We start from the raw sequence: 17,934 nt of genomic DNA on the forward strand, positions 1-17,934 counted from the left end.
CCAGAAACCTGCCCTGAAGGTAAACAACGCCAGGGCATTATCCTTTTGGTTTCTTCCAGATCACCTGAATAAGGGTGAGTGATGAACCCTTTTACAGATTCGTTTTTTTCCTTGACCTCTACTGGTCTTGGCCAGGGATATGATAAATCCGTTCTCAATATAGCCACTATTATGCCAGAGTGATAAAGGCGTCAGAGGCCTGGTTCCAACCCCAACTCACCAGCTATATGGCTTATTTGAGCTCTCGGGGTTATTGCGAAGACTAAAAGAGATCAGAGACTCGCAATCCACACGCTCCCTACAAAGAGAGAAGCCGGACTCGCGAGCTCTACGGTCTTCTCCGCTCAGAAGCGAGTCTGACTACCCTCTCCCTGTGCCTTGCACGCAGACTTTCAGCATGAACCACACGCCAACCTGCCCGCGTCGCGGTCCCCACCCTAGAGCCTTCAAGCACCCAGGCCCGGGAGCCCGGAGCACTCCCGTCGGCCCCTGCGCGCCGCTCCCGTCTCCATGGAAACAAAGGCAGCCAATCAATGAGGCGGCTTCCGCTACGCCCTGACAACAGCGGGGTCTCTGATTACGCTGGGGTGGGCTCCCGTGGGCCTCCGGGCGGCGGTCAACAATGCTGAAGGCCAAGATCCTCTTCGTGGGGCCCTGCGAGGTGAGGCCGGGGCCAGGCGCGGCTTCGGGGGCGGCGAGTGGGAGCGGGGGCGCCCCCGGTGCTGTGTCCTGCGCCGGGAGCCCCCAGGAAGCGGGAGCCCAGTCCCGACGTGCCCACCCGGGTGTGTGCTGCTGGCCTCAACGGGAACTCGGTAGTGAGGCCTAAGATAGTGAGTGGCGTTATGGAACCAGAACCGAGGTCTCACTTTGCACCCAAAGTTGTCCCAATGAATATGCCTATGGGACAAGAAAACCCGAAGGAGGAAGACTGCACTATATTATCTGGTCTGAGAACAATTAGCCATTTATGTGCGGTGGTAGTAGCGGGGATTAAATCTACATATGTACTTCACACGATCCACAAAAATGAAATTCAGATAGACTCAAACTAAACGTGTAAAAAAACTCCGTAGAAGTAGTAGATGAATGAGAATTTGCATTTGCTGGTGCTGTTTGCCCAGGGACCACACGTTGAGACTGCTTTAGTAGATGAATATATGGCAAGATACGTTTATAATCTTCAGACAGGGAAGGTCTTCTTAAGCACAACACAAAAATGAAGAAGACTTAAAAGAAATGACAGAGAAGTTAAAGCCTGGGGAAAGTATTTGCAAAATACATTACAAAGACAAAATTAATAGGTAGAACACAAGGAAAGTTTAAAAATTGGTAAAGAAAAGAGGAAACAACTCAGTAGAAAATTGAGCAGAAGCTCTGCACACAAGAAATACAACTGACCAATAAGCGTGAGAAGATGCCCAGCTTCACAATTACAGGAACACAAATTAAAACAAAAAGGTGAAATTTATTTGCCCATCAGATTGAATGAGAAAAGTTTAGAAGACTGATAACACCTGGTGTTTGGATGCTTGTGAGGAAATGAATACTCTAGGAATCTGTTGAAGCTATAAACTGATGAGAGCTTTTTAGGCAATCGAATTATTAAAATTTAAAATGTGCATAACTTTTAGTGCTGCAGTTACATTTCTCTGAATCTAGTGTAGCTGAGTACTTGTCCATGTTCTTCATGAGTTGTACAATACTGAATGGTTGGTAACTTCCTAGCTGCCCACCAGTAAGAGAATGTCTAAATAAACTAAGGCACATTCTTACTTTGGAAGACTGTGAATACTGACACAGAGAACTCTCTAAGACATAAATTATTAAGTGAAATAGACAAGTAATAACAAAGTACAATTGTGAAAAGCAAAAGAAGTATAGATATCTTTTTTTTTTTTATGGACATCTCAAATACATACCAGGTAGAAAGAACTATGAACTCCTAGTACCCATCACCCAACTTCAAAAACAAAAGATATTTCTGCATATACTTTTCTCTCTCCTCCACTATTCAAACTTACTTTTTATTCCTTTAACATGCTATGCCCATTCATGTCCTGTTGCTTTCGAACTAGCTATTCCTTCTGATTGGAAGCCTCAGCTGACTCATTGTCATTCAAATCTGTTTAAACTTCCTGTAGGCTTTCCCAGACCACCCAATTCAAAGTCTCTGTCATATCACCCTGCTTTATTTTTATCCTCGTACTTATCACTACCTCATCTTTTTCTAATTTATTCAACAGCACCTGACATAAGGTAGATACTTAAAAATACCTTAAAATTCTGACGAAGAGGCAGTTCCTTCATTTTTCCATAAGAACCCCCCCCCCCCTCAATAAATTGGTTTTAGCCAACTAGTACATCTATCTATCAACTTTAAGGGCATAGATGAAATATACAAATACACTTTTATAATTTTTTTTTCAATGTAGCTATATACACATTTAATGGTACATTACCCAATATGTTAATTTGGAAATGCTGTTTTATTTCATTCTCTAATTTCGTGACACAGTTTTGTTCAAGCCTCTCACCTACATCTTTGACACCCGAGTCATCTTTAGACTAGAGCCACTTTTTGAATCTCCTAACAAAGCACACCACCTACCTATGTGGTTTAGGATACAGCACTTTTTGAATCTGTGTATGACCCTGTCCCTAGAAATGTATTCAGACTTAAAGAACTGTTCCTGTAACATCAGGCCATTTGCCTTATTCATCCTGTAGATAAATATTCATGATTTGCACAGCATAACCAGTTACTGTTTATTAAGTGATATTTGTGAGGCCACATCCTCGAGGAAAATTACTAAAACAATATTAAGCCCCTCTTGTCCCTTTTATTTATTTGTTTTCTTGAGTCTAACCCATGACCTCTACGAGCCTCCCAAACTGGCATTGATTGAAGTCATTCTAGTCAAGCAGTTGTTCAAAATAAAATAATTGACAAAGCAGAGCATAATTTGAGAGACTTTTATAAGGACTCAAATGTAAGAGATTCCCCTTCTTCAGAGGAATAATTTGGGTGGAGGAAAAAGACTTGTTTTATAATCAGGCGTGTAGAATGTTTGTTAAATGAATGATGCAAATGTACAGAAAAAATCTGAAAAACAGATCATAGTTATTACCTTTGGGGAGGGAATGGGACAGGTAGACAGACAGATGATTTGAGTGGAGATATCAAGAGGGCTGTTTTGTTCACTTTTTAAATAAGAATGTATGTTATTTGTATTATCTAGAAGGAGAAACAGTCCTTCGTGAAGTGTGGCACAAACCTGGGACCCAGCTCCAACTTTGAACTTCTGTGTGACCTTGAGGAACTCCCTTCTTCTTTCTGAGCCTCAGTGGCTTCTTATATGTGACAGACTGGGTTTTCTTGAATATGTAGAGAGGAGTAAATGAGGAAAAACTCACACTAATGATTTTTTTCTGTTCTTAGATGAGCTAGCTGAGAGTTAGGGAAATCCACGTGGGTAAAGTCACCCAGCAGCAGAGCCAGTGCTGGAATATCCTGCTCTCTGTGTCCCAGGGCAGACTGCCAGCTACACAGAGCAAGCAGCGAGATCCAGTTAACCAGAGAGGGCCCTCTGCCCCAGTGATCTCGGGGTGCTCTTGGCCTGTGTTCCAACACACCTGGTTCCAAGCCAGCTATTGGGGAACTCATTTACTTTTCTGTTCTTCAGCAAAGATCTTTTATTATCTTCATTTTCGCAGAGTGGAAAAACTGTTTTGGCCAACTTCCTGACAGAATCTTCTGACATCACTGAATACAACCCAACCCAAGGAGTGAGGTGAGCCCTGATGAATCTGTGCAAGAGAGTCCCCATTTATCACCCCCTGCTACTTTGGGTCCTGGTCGCATTCCAAAAGTATGTTTCCAAAGTACAGATGCTGCTGCTTTTTTTTTTTTTTTTTAGGATCCTGGAGTTTGAGAACCCACATGTTACCAGCAACAACAAAGGCACCGGGTGTGAATTTGAGCTCTGGGATTGTGGCGGTGATCCAAAGTACGTCTCCTTTAAGAGGGTTTGCTTCATCAAATGATTCAAAAACCAGCTGCTTGCCCAGTACCTTGGCCTAGCACACTTCCTAGCATATATTAGGGGCTTGGTCAGTTGGTTGGTAACATGCATTGCTCTTGAAACTTTAGTGATTGGGTTTTGATACAGTGAGAAGTCATCTATCAATTATCAATATTAAGATATTATTTTTAAAGTCCACAATTAGAAACCAGAACTACCTAACATTTACTCTGAATCCTTTACTGCCTTGCAGATTTGAATCTTGCTGGCCAGCCCTGATGAAGGACTCTCACGGAGTGGTGATCATCTTCAATGCTGACATCCCAAGCCACTTGAAGGAAATCGAGATGTGGTATTCCTGCTTTGTCCAGCAGCAGTTCCTGCAGGATACTCAGTGTCTGTTAATTGCACACCACAAACCAGGTTCTGGAAGTGGTAAAGGAAACCTGTCTTTGTGTAAGGAGGCCGGAATTCTCCTTTCTGCTTTTGTCTCAAGTATTCTGGGCATTTGTATATTGCTCTGTGTCTTTGAAAGCAGCAGCTATGAGCAGTTAGTGAGCACCTATTGTGTTCTAGGCATTTATTTTTCTCACCATGTAAATCAGAATTGCCAGATTGGAAGATCTGCCATATGTACCATCCAGGCCAGAATATAGACACTTTAAAAGCAGGTAGATACTAAGAGGGGAAAACAGCTGGTTTTAGCCACTCATCAGTACTATTAGGGACACTCTTTCCAGCTGGCCTTTTCTCAAGAAAAACTCCAACTTGCATGTGACACACACCATTACAGAAGTGATAGTGTGATCATAGGAAATGACTTACAATATTCAGAAATCTCTTCCTTTCTGGTGTAAGAACCAAGAGACCTGGCAGTGGCTTGTAGAGTTGTTATCCTGTTGCCATGTGGCAGTGTGTAGAAACTGTGTTAAGTTATGTCAAACAAGACAAAACTTTATTTTTGGACCTTAGAAAGTTAAATGAGTTGGCTTCTGCAAGACTCAGGTCAGCTAGAACTAGAAATAGCTCTCATTAAAAGTTCATATCTAATTTACATTACTTTCTTTTTTAAGCGCCACCCTTGAACAAGCTGAAGCTGGTACACTCAAATCTTGAGGATGACCCTGAAGAGATCCGGATGGAATTCATAAAGTATTTAAAAAGCATAATCAACTCAGTGTCTGAGAGCAGAGACCGAGAGGAGATGTCCATTATTACCTAACCAGCCTTCATCTGTACTCTTCTGCATCCCAAGTGAGGTCAGCTTCTTTCCCAGTGCAGATCTGAAATCTTACCCAGTTACTGATGTTTTCTTCTCCCAATGGCCCTTGAAGAAATTTTCCTTCCCTGCTTGCAGGTACCAGTTGCCCAGGGAGTTGATCATACAATCTAAGCCCTGTCCTTAGTTCAGGTGAGAAAATCCTGTTACTGAATTTTGATTTCTTTGCCCCAGGTAGCTCCAAAGAGCTGGAAAACTGAGGTGTTTTGTTTTCCCCTTCACATATGTCAAGTTATAAAACTTGTGGAATTGTAACTGTCATGGCCCAATGATACAATAGTAGCCTAATCCATGTGTATTGGTTTGAATGTGATTTTCATTTCTTAATTCACTCAACAAATAGCAATTTGTTGAGCATCTACTATTGGCTACACTGTTCTAGTTGCAGACAGTATACAGCATGAACAAAATAAAAACCCTTGCTATTTTGGAACTTCTATTCTTATAAAAAATAGTGAGGTAGTCAAAAACTAAAGTACTATACCTTGGATATGCAAAAAAAAAAAAATTATAGATTCTTCTTTTCTATAATTGGTCTGACTCTAATGCACCTACCCTCCTAGATAATGAACAGACTTGGAGTATGTAAGATGCAACGGAAGGTACAGTCAGTCCTCATTCATGGATTTTGTATTCGCGAATTTGCCTACTTGCTAAAATTTATTTGTAACCCCCAAATCAATACTCACAATGCTTTGACAGTTATTCAGAGTGGCAAAAAATTTGAATCACTGGATACGCACATTCCCAAATGAGGCCGAAACAAGAAGGGTATACGGTAAACCAGTGTCCTCGTTGTGGTGTATTTAGTGCCACTTTTTCATATTTTTGTGATTATTGGTTATTATTTTGTTGGTTATTAAAAATACCTCTCCCCACAGACATAGTGCTGAAGTGCTGTCTAGTGGTTCCTAAGCACAAAAAGGCTGTGATGTGCCTTATGGTGAAAACAGATGTGTTAGATAAGCCTCATTCCAGCATGAGTTATAATGCTATTAGTTTTGAGTGCAGTGTTAATCACCAACATATATTAAATAAGATATACTTAAACAGAAGCAGACAGAAAACAGTGTTATATATTAATAGTTGAAAATATTGTGACCAGAGGCGTGCAGGAACCTAACCCTGTATTTCCCTGGGAGCAATGCTTTGGTGTTTATTAATCCATTGTTTGTGGTAACATTATAGAACATAATGACCATGAATAATGAGAATTCACTGTATCTCCATCTCTTGCAATTTAAAGGTTTTCAGGTTAATTCAGCCTCTAATAAATATAATTCAAAATTACAATCCACTTCTTCTACATTCTCCCCAACATGGCATGGTATCATGGTGTCGGGACAGTGTTTGTGTCCCTCATTGGGTTGGGGCAGCTGTTCCAAGGGAAGGTCCTCTGGCTCCCTACTTGCCCTCTGTCAAGATGTCCACTGGCCACCTTATTGGCCATCTCCCACCAACTGTAAGACTGGTGAGTCTCATGTGCTCTCCCCGTGAAACTAGTGATCCCTAGGCTGACTTGGCCCCATCCTGGCTGGGGCTGGCCCTGCGCATCTCTGAGAGCCACCTGTGTCTCTCATCCATCTCAGGTTTCTTTGTAGCTGTATGGCAGGATCACTTTACCCTTTGCCACAGCTGGCCTGTCCAGTTCATTCTCTATGCTCTGCTTACTGGGGAAAAAGCATGATTTGGGAAGGAACTGAGAATATGGCAGATGAATATTTTCAAAATATTATCCTAGTTACAACAGTAAGAAATACAGTTATATTTTCAGTATAAACTGACAGGAGGGTTTACTGATCATGCAGAATATTTTTTAAATTTTAACGATACTGTTGTCCTTTTTAATTGTAAAATATAAATAACATAAAATTTACCATTTTAGCCATTTTAAGTGTACATTCTATGTCATTTAAGTACATTCATATTATTGTGCAGCCATCACCACCATCCATTTCTACAACTTTTTCATCGTCTCAAGCTGAAACTCTGCACTATCTCTTCATTCCCCCTCCCCCATTCCCTGGCCACCACTATTGTGCTCTCTGTCTCTATGTATTTTACTACTCCAGTTATCTCATATTACTGGAATCATACAATATTTTTCTGTTGTGACTGGCCTACTTCACTTAACATAATGTCCTCGAGGGTCAACCATGTTGTAGCATATATCAGAATGCACTTCCCTTTTAAGGCTGAATAATATTCCATTGTATGTATATAACATATTTTGTTTATCTGTTCATTTGTTGATGCATATTTGGGGTGTTTGGCTATTGTCATCTGCTAGGAACATTGGTGCACAGTTCACTGAGGATATTTTTGAAGAATATTAGCATTAACCTCTCCAAGATTTCACCTTTACTTAGATATCTTTGATATCTGGTATGAAGTGGAAGGTGGAATACATATATATCTTCCATACATATATGACTTCACGGGAATTTAATTCTTAAATATTACTTCATGTACTACACATAAAAACAATGTTATGTTGTAATAACACCTAATTTGTGAAAATGCTCAAAAGATTTAATGCTAAAGAATAACCAAATATGGTGAGATTATAACTTTTTGTACAAATAATTTGATTTAATAATAATCATAGGACTATTGTTCATTCATAATTTTTTAACATAGCCAACCTGAAAATACATTATGTAGATTAAAAGTTAGATGTAAGTCTTTTCAACTGTGAGTGAGAGAAAAGTAGAGGCACTTGAGATAAATAAATATGCTTGGGAGCATTTCACTCTTATAGTGGGGAGGACTGAAATGTAGCTATGTGGGCAATCCAAGAGTGGTGTTTGCAGCAAATGACTATCCTCTGGTAAATTTAGATTGAACTACAGTTAACTCTTATTAATAAAACTGCCTGGATTATCTGTGAGCACATTTCAAGTCCAGGTTAATTTTCTGCTGTCCAACCAGCTCTCAGTTGAGACATATAAATGCAAGGAACATAAAATAACATTAGTGCAAACTGAAGCAAATTATCTTTACATAATAGCCACAGTAATAATGATTGATCTTGCAGAATACAAACTCAAAAAGAAAAATAAATTATTTTTATCTGACTTTTGAAGATTATCCCAGAGCTCAATAGAAAAATTAATCTGGCAGCTTTCATTTACATTTATGGCCAGAGTGCAACCCTCATAAGTTTTTGAATCAAAAATGTTTTCAATTTTAATAGGCCACACATGCACAAGTTACAAAAGAACATTCAATGAAGAAGTCTCCCTGTCTTCACCATCCTTCAGCCCCATTCCCCTCTCCAGAAGTCCCCATGCTTCCCTTCCATGTTGTCAGAAGCAGTCTATGCACTTATGAATGTGTTTTAGGGAAACAGATGCAAATTATTCACACTTTTCTATAACTTGCTTTTTTCACTTTTTTATCTTGGAGATTTGTATAAATACATATAGAGCTGCCGTGTTCCTTTTTACAGCTGCACAATATCCATATAACCATTTATGTTTGCATTTCATATTAGATATATTTTATTTTTTATATTATCTTTAGCCACATGGAAAAGCACAGTAGTTGTACATTTTAAATTACCATTTACTATTTAGTATTAGACATTTTAAATTACCGTTTATGTTGAAATATGTTTTTATTGATAGACATTTTTAATTGTATTGAAAAAAATTATTTGGGATATATATATGTTTAAATGTGGAATTTTAGGAAGGTGTTTTCAGCCATCAGTCCTTTCCAGGGAAGGATAAAATAAGATTGCTGGTCTTGGCATCCTAGTTTTGATTTATAATTTCATAGAACTATTTTCTAACTGAACAATGATTTTTGTAATACATGTGTTAGCATATGGTTCAGATAGGATTTCTTTCTTTGTATCACAGATGTGACAATGCACATGAAAGCCACAGATGCATAAAATGGCCTAGTCATGGGAAATTCAGTAGTTCAGCATGACTCAAGTGAATGTATGGAGGAGTGTGTGAGTGAGTGAGATTGTGTGTGAGGAGGTGAGTGGGTGTTAGTGTGCAGGGAATGGGAGTGGTGGGAGAAGATGGGGGTCAGAGGGTAAAGGGCCTCTCAGGTCAGGCCAAGGAGTTAGGATTTTATCTTATAGGCATTAAGGTGCCATTGAAAGATTTTCACTGCAGATTCATGTAGTCAGATTTCCATTTTATAAAAACCCTTCTAATGACAGCCTGAAAGCTTGATTGAAAGGAAGACAAGTATAGAGGTAGCTGCTGCCACTCCTTTTTGTAGCCGTATCACTTCAATCTTCAAGGCCAGAATCTTCAAACCTTTCTCTGCACCCCCTTCACATTGCCTTCTCATATGTGTACCTGACTCAAATCTCCCTCTTTCACTCTTATAAGGACACTTATAATTGCATTTAGGGCTCACTCAGTAATTCAGGGTAATGTCTCCATTTAAGCATCCTTAATCATATCTGCAAAGTTTTTTTTTTTTTTCAAGAAAAGTAACATCTACAGGTTCCAGGGATTAGGATCTGATATCTTTGGGAGCCATTATTCAGCCTCCCACAGATGCCATTCACAGAGGCATTAATGGAAGAGCAACAGCAGGTTTGGGAGAAGAAGATGACAAGTGACTAATCCGAGATTACCCAGCAAGATGGGGACAGGGACAGAACTGGACATTACACCCATGATCTTTCCACTGCCTATGGTAACTAGTCAAATGAGTCCACAAGTGGACATGGCTAAGAGTATCACCCTCTGAGACTAAACCTAATAAGACAACGTAATCACAGTGATAACAACAGGACAAGTAACCATTGTTGAAGTTGAAAATGGTTTGCAAGTATGTTGCATAGAACTAGCATATTTCTTGAAACCAATCAAAAGACCAAGTAGTACTCTGAAGCTCTGTCTGTATAAAGACAACCATAACTTACTTACGTTGTAACTTCAATGTCCATATCTCAAAATTGTTCAGGAAAGCTAGAGATCATCATACTTTGTGTGGGACACCAGAAGACCATTATGTCCATAGAATAGGCTAAATTGCTATAATGAAGAATAGAGCTTTATTGGTAACTGAGGACATATATATGAGTTAATTACAAAAGCGATACTCCCGATACTCATTGAAAAGGTAACAATTTGTACCACTTAAGAAAATTACTCTGAACTCTGGCTCTTCTCGATCTTGATTTCAGCCTCACCTACCTGATTGTTGAGAATTACATGAATATTCTGGCCTTGGCTGATGCTTTCTCAACAAATGTACTCTCTTCTTAGGCAAGAAATGAACAATTGCACATTTTAAAAACCAAAACCAAAAAAAATTTTAAATAAATGAGGAGGGAGGAAACTGTTTTTGAATGTTAGGGATAGATTACATATATTTTTAGATTACATAATTTCGATGTGGCTTCTATGCTGCTTTATCAGTTAAGTAATTTTCGACATTCATGATACAGGCCATTCTTCCTGCTGAAGTTAAAAACCAATGTAGATGGCATGTCTGCCAAGTATTCCCACTTCAAACAGAAAGTTCTTAGTGCTTTGATGTCAGCAACACTTCATCTATCTTTCTACACTCTACAGTTCATTCCTATCTAAGCTTTTTGATAGCCTTTAAAAGTATGCCTCCTTTTTCTAAAGCCTCAGTGCAGATTCACTCCACACTTACTGCTCTTCGGATTAGGCATAATTATAGATCTTAAGACATTCAAAATGTGTAAAATAAAATAATTCATATATATTTATAGTCTTACTGGAACTTTGTGATAAATATACAATAACTATCCGTTTTTTAAAATCTTTGTGTGACTTTACAAGGCCTGGAAAACAGCTAGGTGTGAGTCAACCATGTCATGAGAGTATGAGGAAGTTGGGTTTCTACTTATGGAAACCTATTTCAAGTACTTTTCAAGAATATTTTGCAAATCTAACTAAACTTGGAGTTTATAGCCCTTTTTTTGGATGCAACTGTTTCAGGAAGATGTGCTCTGCATGTAAAAAAAAAAAAAGTGACAATAGCTATAAAGCATCAATCACAAACGAGATGAAGAACCATCTAGAGGATGGTTCTTATGTATGAGAGTAATGGGAGACAATTGGTAAGGTGAAATATACATGCCAGCCAAGGAGTGTGGACTTGATTCTATTAGCCACTGAAGAGCTTTAAGCAGAGCAGGGACAATGGCGTGGTGGTCGCACGGAGAATAAAGAGAAATGAGACTGGGAGCACGCTGCCTGGGAAATGCAGTCTAAAATACAGCTCTGAGGGTTAGCATGAAGAGAAAGGGACATATTCTGTATCTGGGAGGTAAAATTTGTGTCCGATTGGACAAGAAGGGAGCACTTTATCCCCTTTGCTCAGTATGCTTGTCTTATCGCAAGCGCTCAAAGTCTTGAGTTTATGACTACATTTCCCATAGTCCTTAAGGTAACGTCGCCTGCATTTCCCAGATGGTTGTGCGATGCTCGCCGCGGGCCTTCAGCGTCCGTGAAAACAAAATAAGTGAACGAAAGTAGTGCTCTTTAACGTTTCCTTATAACAAAACTTCCCATTCTCTTCCCCCCACAGCCCTCTTTTCTGTCTCCGCTCCCCTATTCCCACACTTCAAGAGCTCGAATACCCCGGGACTTGTCTCCTTGGCAATAACCAGACATAACGGTTTCGGTGCCCCACGATCGGAAGTGGAGTGTGTCCGGAGCCTCCTGGGAAATGTAGTCCGGCCTCGGGCCTCCGCCCAGCCGAATTTTTCGGCCTCTTCAGGCCCCAGAACCAAAGGCTAGGTGGCGTGGACCCGTAACTGGCCCGTTTGGAAGACTTGAGATGGTGGCAGTTCTGCGCACGATCATCTGCAGGTTCAGGTCACTGACTGTCATAGAGCCGACGAATTCGGCCCATCTTTGTAGTAACCGGCTTTCCGCAGAGGACTCTGGGAATAGTAGTTGGGCGGGGGCGGTCCCGCGCCCAGATGTCCCAGCTGCAGCCGTTACCGTTCACCACCGAGGTCAGAGCGAGCCATAGCCTGCCAACTCGCCCGTCAGTTATAGAGGATTTTCCAGCGTCTCCGGCGAGCTCCTCCGGCGTTAACATCGATTTCTGAGCACTCAGGAAGGTGGGTGGCCGCCCTGCCTTGCTTTGTTTGGTTATGGCGATGGTTCCCTGGGTTACTTGGCTGGCGTTTTGCGTAGACACACAGTGTATCATAGTGATGAGATGACGTCCACGTAAATAACAGCGGAGACTTTAGAAAACATCTAGTCCAATCCACTTCTGTTAGAGAAGCAGTGACCCAGGCCCAAAGAGACCCAACATGTTTTCCCAAACCTAGGTCTGTGTCCATAGCTGTCTGCCCATGCTTTTATTTGTAGCACAAAGCACAATGCCTGGCACGAAACAGGCACTCAAGCATTTTAAGTGTCATTTTGTTAAAAGACAAACAGCTGAAATACTTCAACAAGTTACAAAATAAAAAAAATTTCAGAGAGACGTGCACCTGTAGACGAAGAGTCTTAGTCAAATGCACCGTGTAGACCTTATTTGGATCATGAGTCTAACAACCAATTGTGAAATTTTAAAACATTAAAATGTGAACATTGATGCTATTAAGGAATTATTTTAAATTTTTAGTTGGGAGAATGCTATTGGTGTTGTGTTTTAAAAAGGAAAATCATTTTAGAGGCATGCTGCAGACTTCTGATATTTGCTTAAAAATTATACAGAGTAGGGAGGAAGCAGATGAAGGGAGCTTGGCTAGGTGTCATAATTGTTACAGGTGGAGATGGGTACAGGGAGGTCACTGGACTATTCTCTTTACTATCATTCAAAAAATTTTTAAGATAAGAATTCTTATCTGCTAAAGATAATACTGAGTTGTCTGTCAGAAAAAAAAAGTATAGCGTGAATAGCTATGGAAGCTGGGTGATGGATACATGAGAGTTCGTTGTATTACCATATTTTCTCTAGTGAGATTGAAAATTTACATAATCAGGTTTTACTTAATTTTTAAAAATGTATTTTATGTGTTTCAGAAAGTGTCAAATATAAAGAAGCTCATGAGAAGTTTCTCTGAAACTTAACCTTCCCACAGCACAAGTGAGCCTCCTTGGGGACTTCTCCAGTCAAGAATTTGACCACAGCAATGGGGGGGGGGGGCTGTGTCCTTGTTCACCCAGATCCCTCAAAAACAAGACAGGATTCTGATGGTGAAGGTGGAGGCAGAGGACCGCTTGTGGGGGAAAGAGACCATACTGCCAAAGAATCTTTCAGCTGAGAGCTGGCCTGTCCACACTTAAGACAGGAGGTTTGGGATCCCGTGAGGGTCTGCAATGCCTCTGGGGACTCTGCTGCCAGTGGCTGAGGCCTGTGATGCACTCGAAGGAGCAGACCCTGGAGCTGCTGGCACTGGAGCAGTTCCTCGCCATCCTGTCCTGGGAGCCGCAAGGCCAGCCACCTGGGCAATGGAGAGGAGGTGGATCTTGTACTGGAGGGTGAGTGCAAGAATTCAATGAACCGGGCCAGCAGGTATGAGAATAGAAAACAAATAGGAAGGGGTCCATCCTCCTCCAATGAAAACTAAGGCCAAAACTATGTGGACCCAATACTGTTTCTCTCTCGTCCTCTCAGCTCTTCCCTTTTACCATTATGACATAAATTAGACCTTGGATGATTTCCTAGAGTTTTGTTGTTTTTTGTTTTTTCCTTTCTCTGACATTCTGATTCTCAATCTTACCTGGTTATGTTTCATTTAAACGACTCAATTTTTAAATCATCCTCTACAGAAACTGAAATATATATTCTTTCACAATACACTCAAGTGCAGGTTTCACATTTTTGGCTGAGTTTCCCACTCCTGGAGCTTCTTATCCACCTTCTTCTTATACTTGAGAAGCAAGGATTTTGACTCTATGCCCCTTTTGTCTACCTTCTCTCAGTAAGACTCTGAGGTGTGTTATCTTTCCACATTCTCTTAGCAAACTTGTTACTTCTGGGAACACAAATTCGAAGTTTGAAAAAATTCTCAGTCTTACCAGACATCTTGGCCTCATCCTAATAAGGCACCCTGAGCTAGAACCACCTACCTTAGGTGCTCCCACATTTCCCACTCTCAGAGACAGAAAATTCACATTTGTTGTTTTGAGCTGCTGAGTTATGGAGTAATTTGTTACACAGCAGTAGAAAACTTAATACTAAGAGTCCTAACAAAGGATTTGCATACTATTTCCAGGTTTTACAAGCCAACTAAGGGAGGTACACTGGATTCAGAAAAACTGGAATTTCTGCCCTCTCCTGATGGCTTTTGAGAACAACTAGACAGAATATTCAAAACTATGACATTTAGGGAAAAATTCAGGAAATATGGCCATATCACTAGATCCAAGTTATACTTAATATAAATCAGTTATTAATTTTCAAAAATAAATTTTATCAAAACTTGAATCAAAATTTAAAATCAAGTTGTATACCTTAAATATATATAACTTAATTCCATACCTCAGAGCTGGGGAAAAATTTTTAAATTCTTAAAATTTACATTATTTCTCGGAAATAAGATTATGAAGGACTTTCTCTTTGAACATTTTTATTAAATATGTAACAATTTTTGCAATGAATACATGTTGCTTTATAATCAGAAAAGAATAATTCATTTTTGAAGAAATACAGTGGGAGAAAAAGTCTAACTAGAGCAAATAATTACCTTTATTTCCTTCAGAGCTCCCAATTTTCTTAATTGTCTCCAGGACAGGACATTTTTTGGGGAGAGATGGCACCTTCACCACAAGCACAAGACTCCCTATGCATCATCAACTTCAGCCATTTGAACCCCAGTTCAAATGTGGGTCTTGGGAGCAACACTGCTCCAAGCCAATGGTAAGAGGCAGCATCCTCTGGCGGGGGATCAAGGTCTTTGCTCCTTTTTCCTGGGCTCCCCTTGTGTTGAAGATCTGTGCTAAGAGTCAAATGTGATCATGAAACTAGCATAAGACCGTTAGTCCAGAGCTCAGAGGTACTGAGGTCATTGGAGGACAGCAAAGAGAATGAAAACCCTAATCTCAGTCATCCAGGATGCCCCAGCCACAGCTATGTCCTTCATTCCCTGAAGAGTTACACGATGCACAGTACTGGTCTGTTTTGAATTCTGGTGTGGTAGCTTTTTAGCCAAATCTCACTCAATAGTATGGCTCACGGAGACCTTTACTTGACAATAACATTATCTTTTCTTCTTCCCTTCATGCAGCCTGTACTTAGCATTTCAAAGGAACCGGGGAGATCAGACCACCTTGTAGGGGCCCTGCTCCAGGGAAAGGCAGGGGGCTTGGGAATCAAGAGAACAGACTCCATGAGGTATCCATAGGCATCCACCCTCATCCACCCAGGAGCAGGGGAGGTGGAGGGACTGGCCACACTCCTGTGTCCTCCTTTAGAAAGGAGTCATTACATCACTGTTTCTGTTTGCTATACATTCTCAGAACTCAACACACCTTTTTAACAGGACTATACATGCGCATTGCAAAGTCAAGTAACGCTATTAGGGGGTTGCTGCTTTAGATTAGCAGTGCCCACTGATCTTTGCATGAGCACAAGAAACCAAGAGTTGACCTCACAAATTTGGACTTGTCCATTGTTCACCTACATCGGGGGACCATCAAGTCTCTTCTTGGAGTATGCTTTGACTGAAAAGCTCCTACACTGAAAAAAGTGATACATTGGACAACTTCTAGAGTATCCTGTCACCTGTTGGAATCTGAGACACAGAAGCAGTGGAGGTCAGAGGCAGGACTGATATTCATCTGGTGCGCACCAGAATGGATAGATGGGTTGTTAAAACATTAAAATACGTCTGAACTAGTTGGTAAGCAGCTGCTGCCGTGTCTTCAAGTGCCCTGACAGCCACCTTGGCCACCCCAGCAACTCTCCCTGCCGACCCCCAGGGTCCAGCAACTGATAGTTAACACTGGGTCCTGCAAGAGGCCTCTGGGTCTCCAGATGATACCAGCATCTGTTCTCAGTCAATATCTGGGCCCTACCAGTTGAGTGCTTGTAACAGCCCCCTTGGTCTCAAGCCTTTATACGCCTTCACTGTCCATGCTCCTGAAGGACGGCTGAGCAGCATAGCCCCGTGAAACGAGCGCTGGAACCAACTGGATTCAGGTCCCAGCTCCACCATATACTAGCTGTGTGACCTTGGGCACGTTCTTTAACTTCTTTGAGCCTCCTTTCTCATCTGTGAGCATCAAATAAAATAAGAGAGGAGAAAGTAAATGAGATATGCAAACTACAAAGTGCTTAAATATAAAAGTTACTTTAAAATTATTGTTCGTTATGTGTATGAGTTCATTGTCCAACACAGGACCCTCAAACCCCACCTTCTTCCCTCTGCCTGAGCCCCTCCCTCTTTTTCTTTTCTGCAGCTACCTCAAGCCTTCATCCCCTGCTGCCCTTCAAGGGATGCCCCAGGACTCCACTCCTTGGAGATCACTAACCTCGGCCCTTTGGAGCAGCTTCCTCAGCCAACAGCTTAGCATACCCTCTTCCCATGTGGCCAGGAAAGCTCAAGTTATTCTTCCCAAATTTCTCAAACTTCCTCCTGTCACCCCACTACGACTGTGATCCCCTGCTTTTTCCTCATCCACTCCCCAGGTTTGTAAAATAGGGGATATTTTTCTTATTATAAAAGTAATACACGTTCATTATAGAATATTTAGATAATACAAATATGCCTAAAAGTAAAATAAAACTAACAATCTCACTACATATATAAAATTTTATAATGTTTTTTTCTTTTTTAATGTACGATATTCTGCAACCTCATTTCTCATTGCTATATCACATGCAGTGGTTTGTGTGATTGACCCCAGTGGTAGGCATTAATTTTATTTCGATGGCTTTTTTTGCATAGCAAATAGGTAAATTTGGATTTTCTACATATGATTTCAGGACTGAGGACAAGGCGTTCAGCTCACATCAGGAACTTGCTGTAAAAAGGCCCCACGCGTGACTCAGGCAGACTCCAGGGGAGCAAGCAGCTGAGCTTGGAGATGGCCCAGAATATTTCAGTACCTTAGTCCAGCATCAGGGAACCTCCCAGAGGGGAGGCCGAGCAGCCCATGAGAAGAGTTTCAAGCAGGAGAGACAGAAGCTATGAAGGTGACAGAAGTAACCAAACCTGCAAGCCAGGTGAGCCCCTTGCTCCAAATCAGAAGTCATCCATGCAAAGACTGCATGGATGTAACACGTGTGGCAAACCCAGCTCTCATTCAGCATCAGAGCCCACATGGGGCAGAACCCTCAAGTGTCAGTATGTGGAACCAACTTCCAGATCTCCCAGAACCTGGTGATCAGGCCAATCTGTGTGACCAGGTCCGGAGGGTGTGATTTTGATGAGGTACAGCTGAGCACATGAGAAAAGGCAGAGGGGCAGGGACCACCAAGGCAGGAGAGGCCAGGGTGTATGTGAGCCAAAGGGGCTTTAAGGACATGGCTAGAGAGAGAGGAGGGAAGGTGTCCTTCCGGAAGCCTCGTCCCCAAAAACAGACTTTTTCTGCATGGCTTTGTAACCAGCCAGGTTTGTAATATGGCACACTTTTTTTCTCTTTTCAAACAAAAGCGATACATGTCCATAACAAAATTTTTAAGTACACATAAAGAGATGAAAAAAATCACCTATTC

General features: G+C 41.1%; 1 protein-coding gene and 1 pseudogene across 1 annotated transcript; both read left to right on the forward strand.

Annotated features, from left to right (window-relative positions):
• The first annotated feature begins 520 nt into the window (after positions 1-520).
• IFT22 (intraflagellar transport 22) lies at positions 521-6,594 on the forward strand. The gene is made up of 5 exons (XM_016146505.2): positions 521-661; positions 3,715-3,791; positions 3,918-4,007; positions 4,276-4,478; positions 5,096-6,594. The coding sequence occupies exons 1-5, from the start codon at positions 623-625 to the stop codon at positions 5,242-5,244; spliced, it is 558 nt and encodes a 185-aa protein (XP_016001991.1). The 5' UTR covers positions 521-622; the 3' UTR covers positions 5,245-6,594.
• Positions 6,595-11,999: 5,405 nt separating this feature from the next.
• On the forward strand, positions 12,000-16,670 carry LOC107511781 (annotated as a pseudogene).
• Positions 16,671-17,934: the final 1,264 nt, after the last annotated feature.

This window comes from Rousettus aegyptiacus, unplaced genomic scaffold (assembly GCF_014176215.1).
Source record: "Rousettus aegyptiacus isolate mRouAeg1 unplaced genomic scaffold, mRouAeg1.p scaffold_m13_p_8, whole genome shotgun sequence".
Classification (NCBI taxonomy): domain Eukaryota; kingdom Metazoa; phylum Chordata; class Mammalia; order Chiroptera; family Pteropodidae; genus Rousettus; species Rousettus aegyptiacus.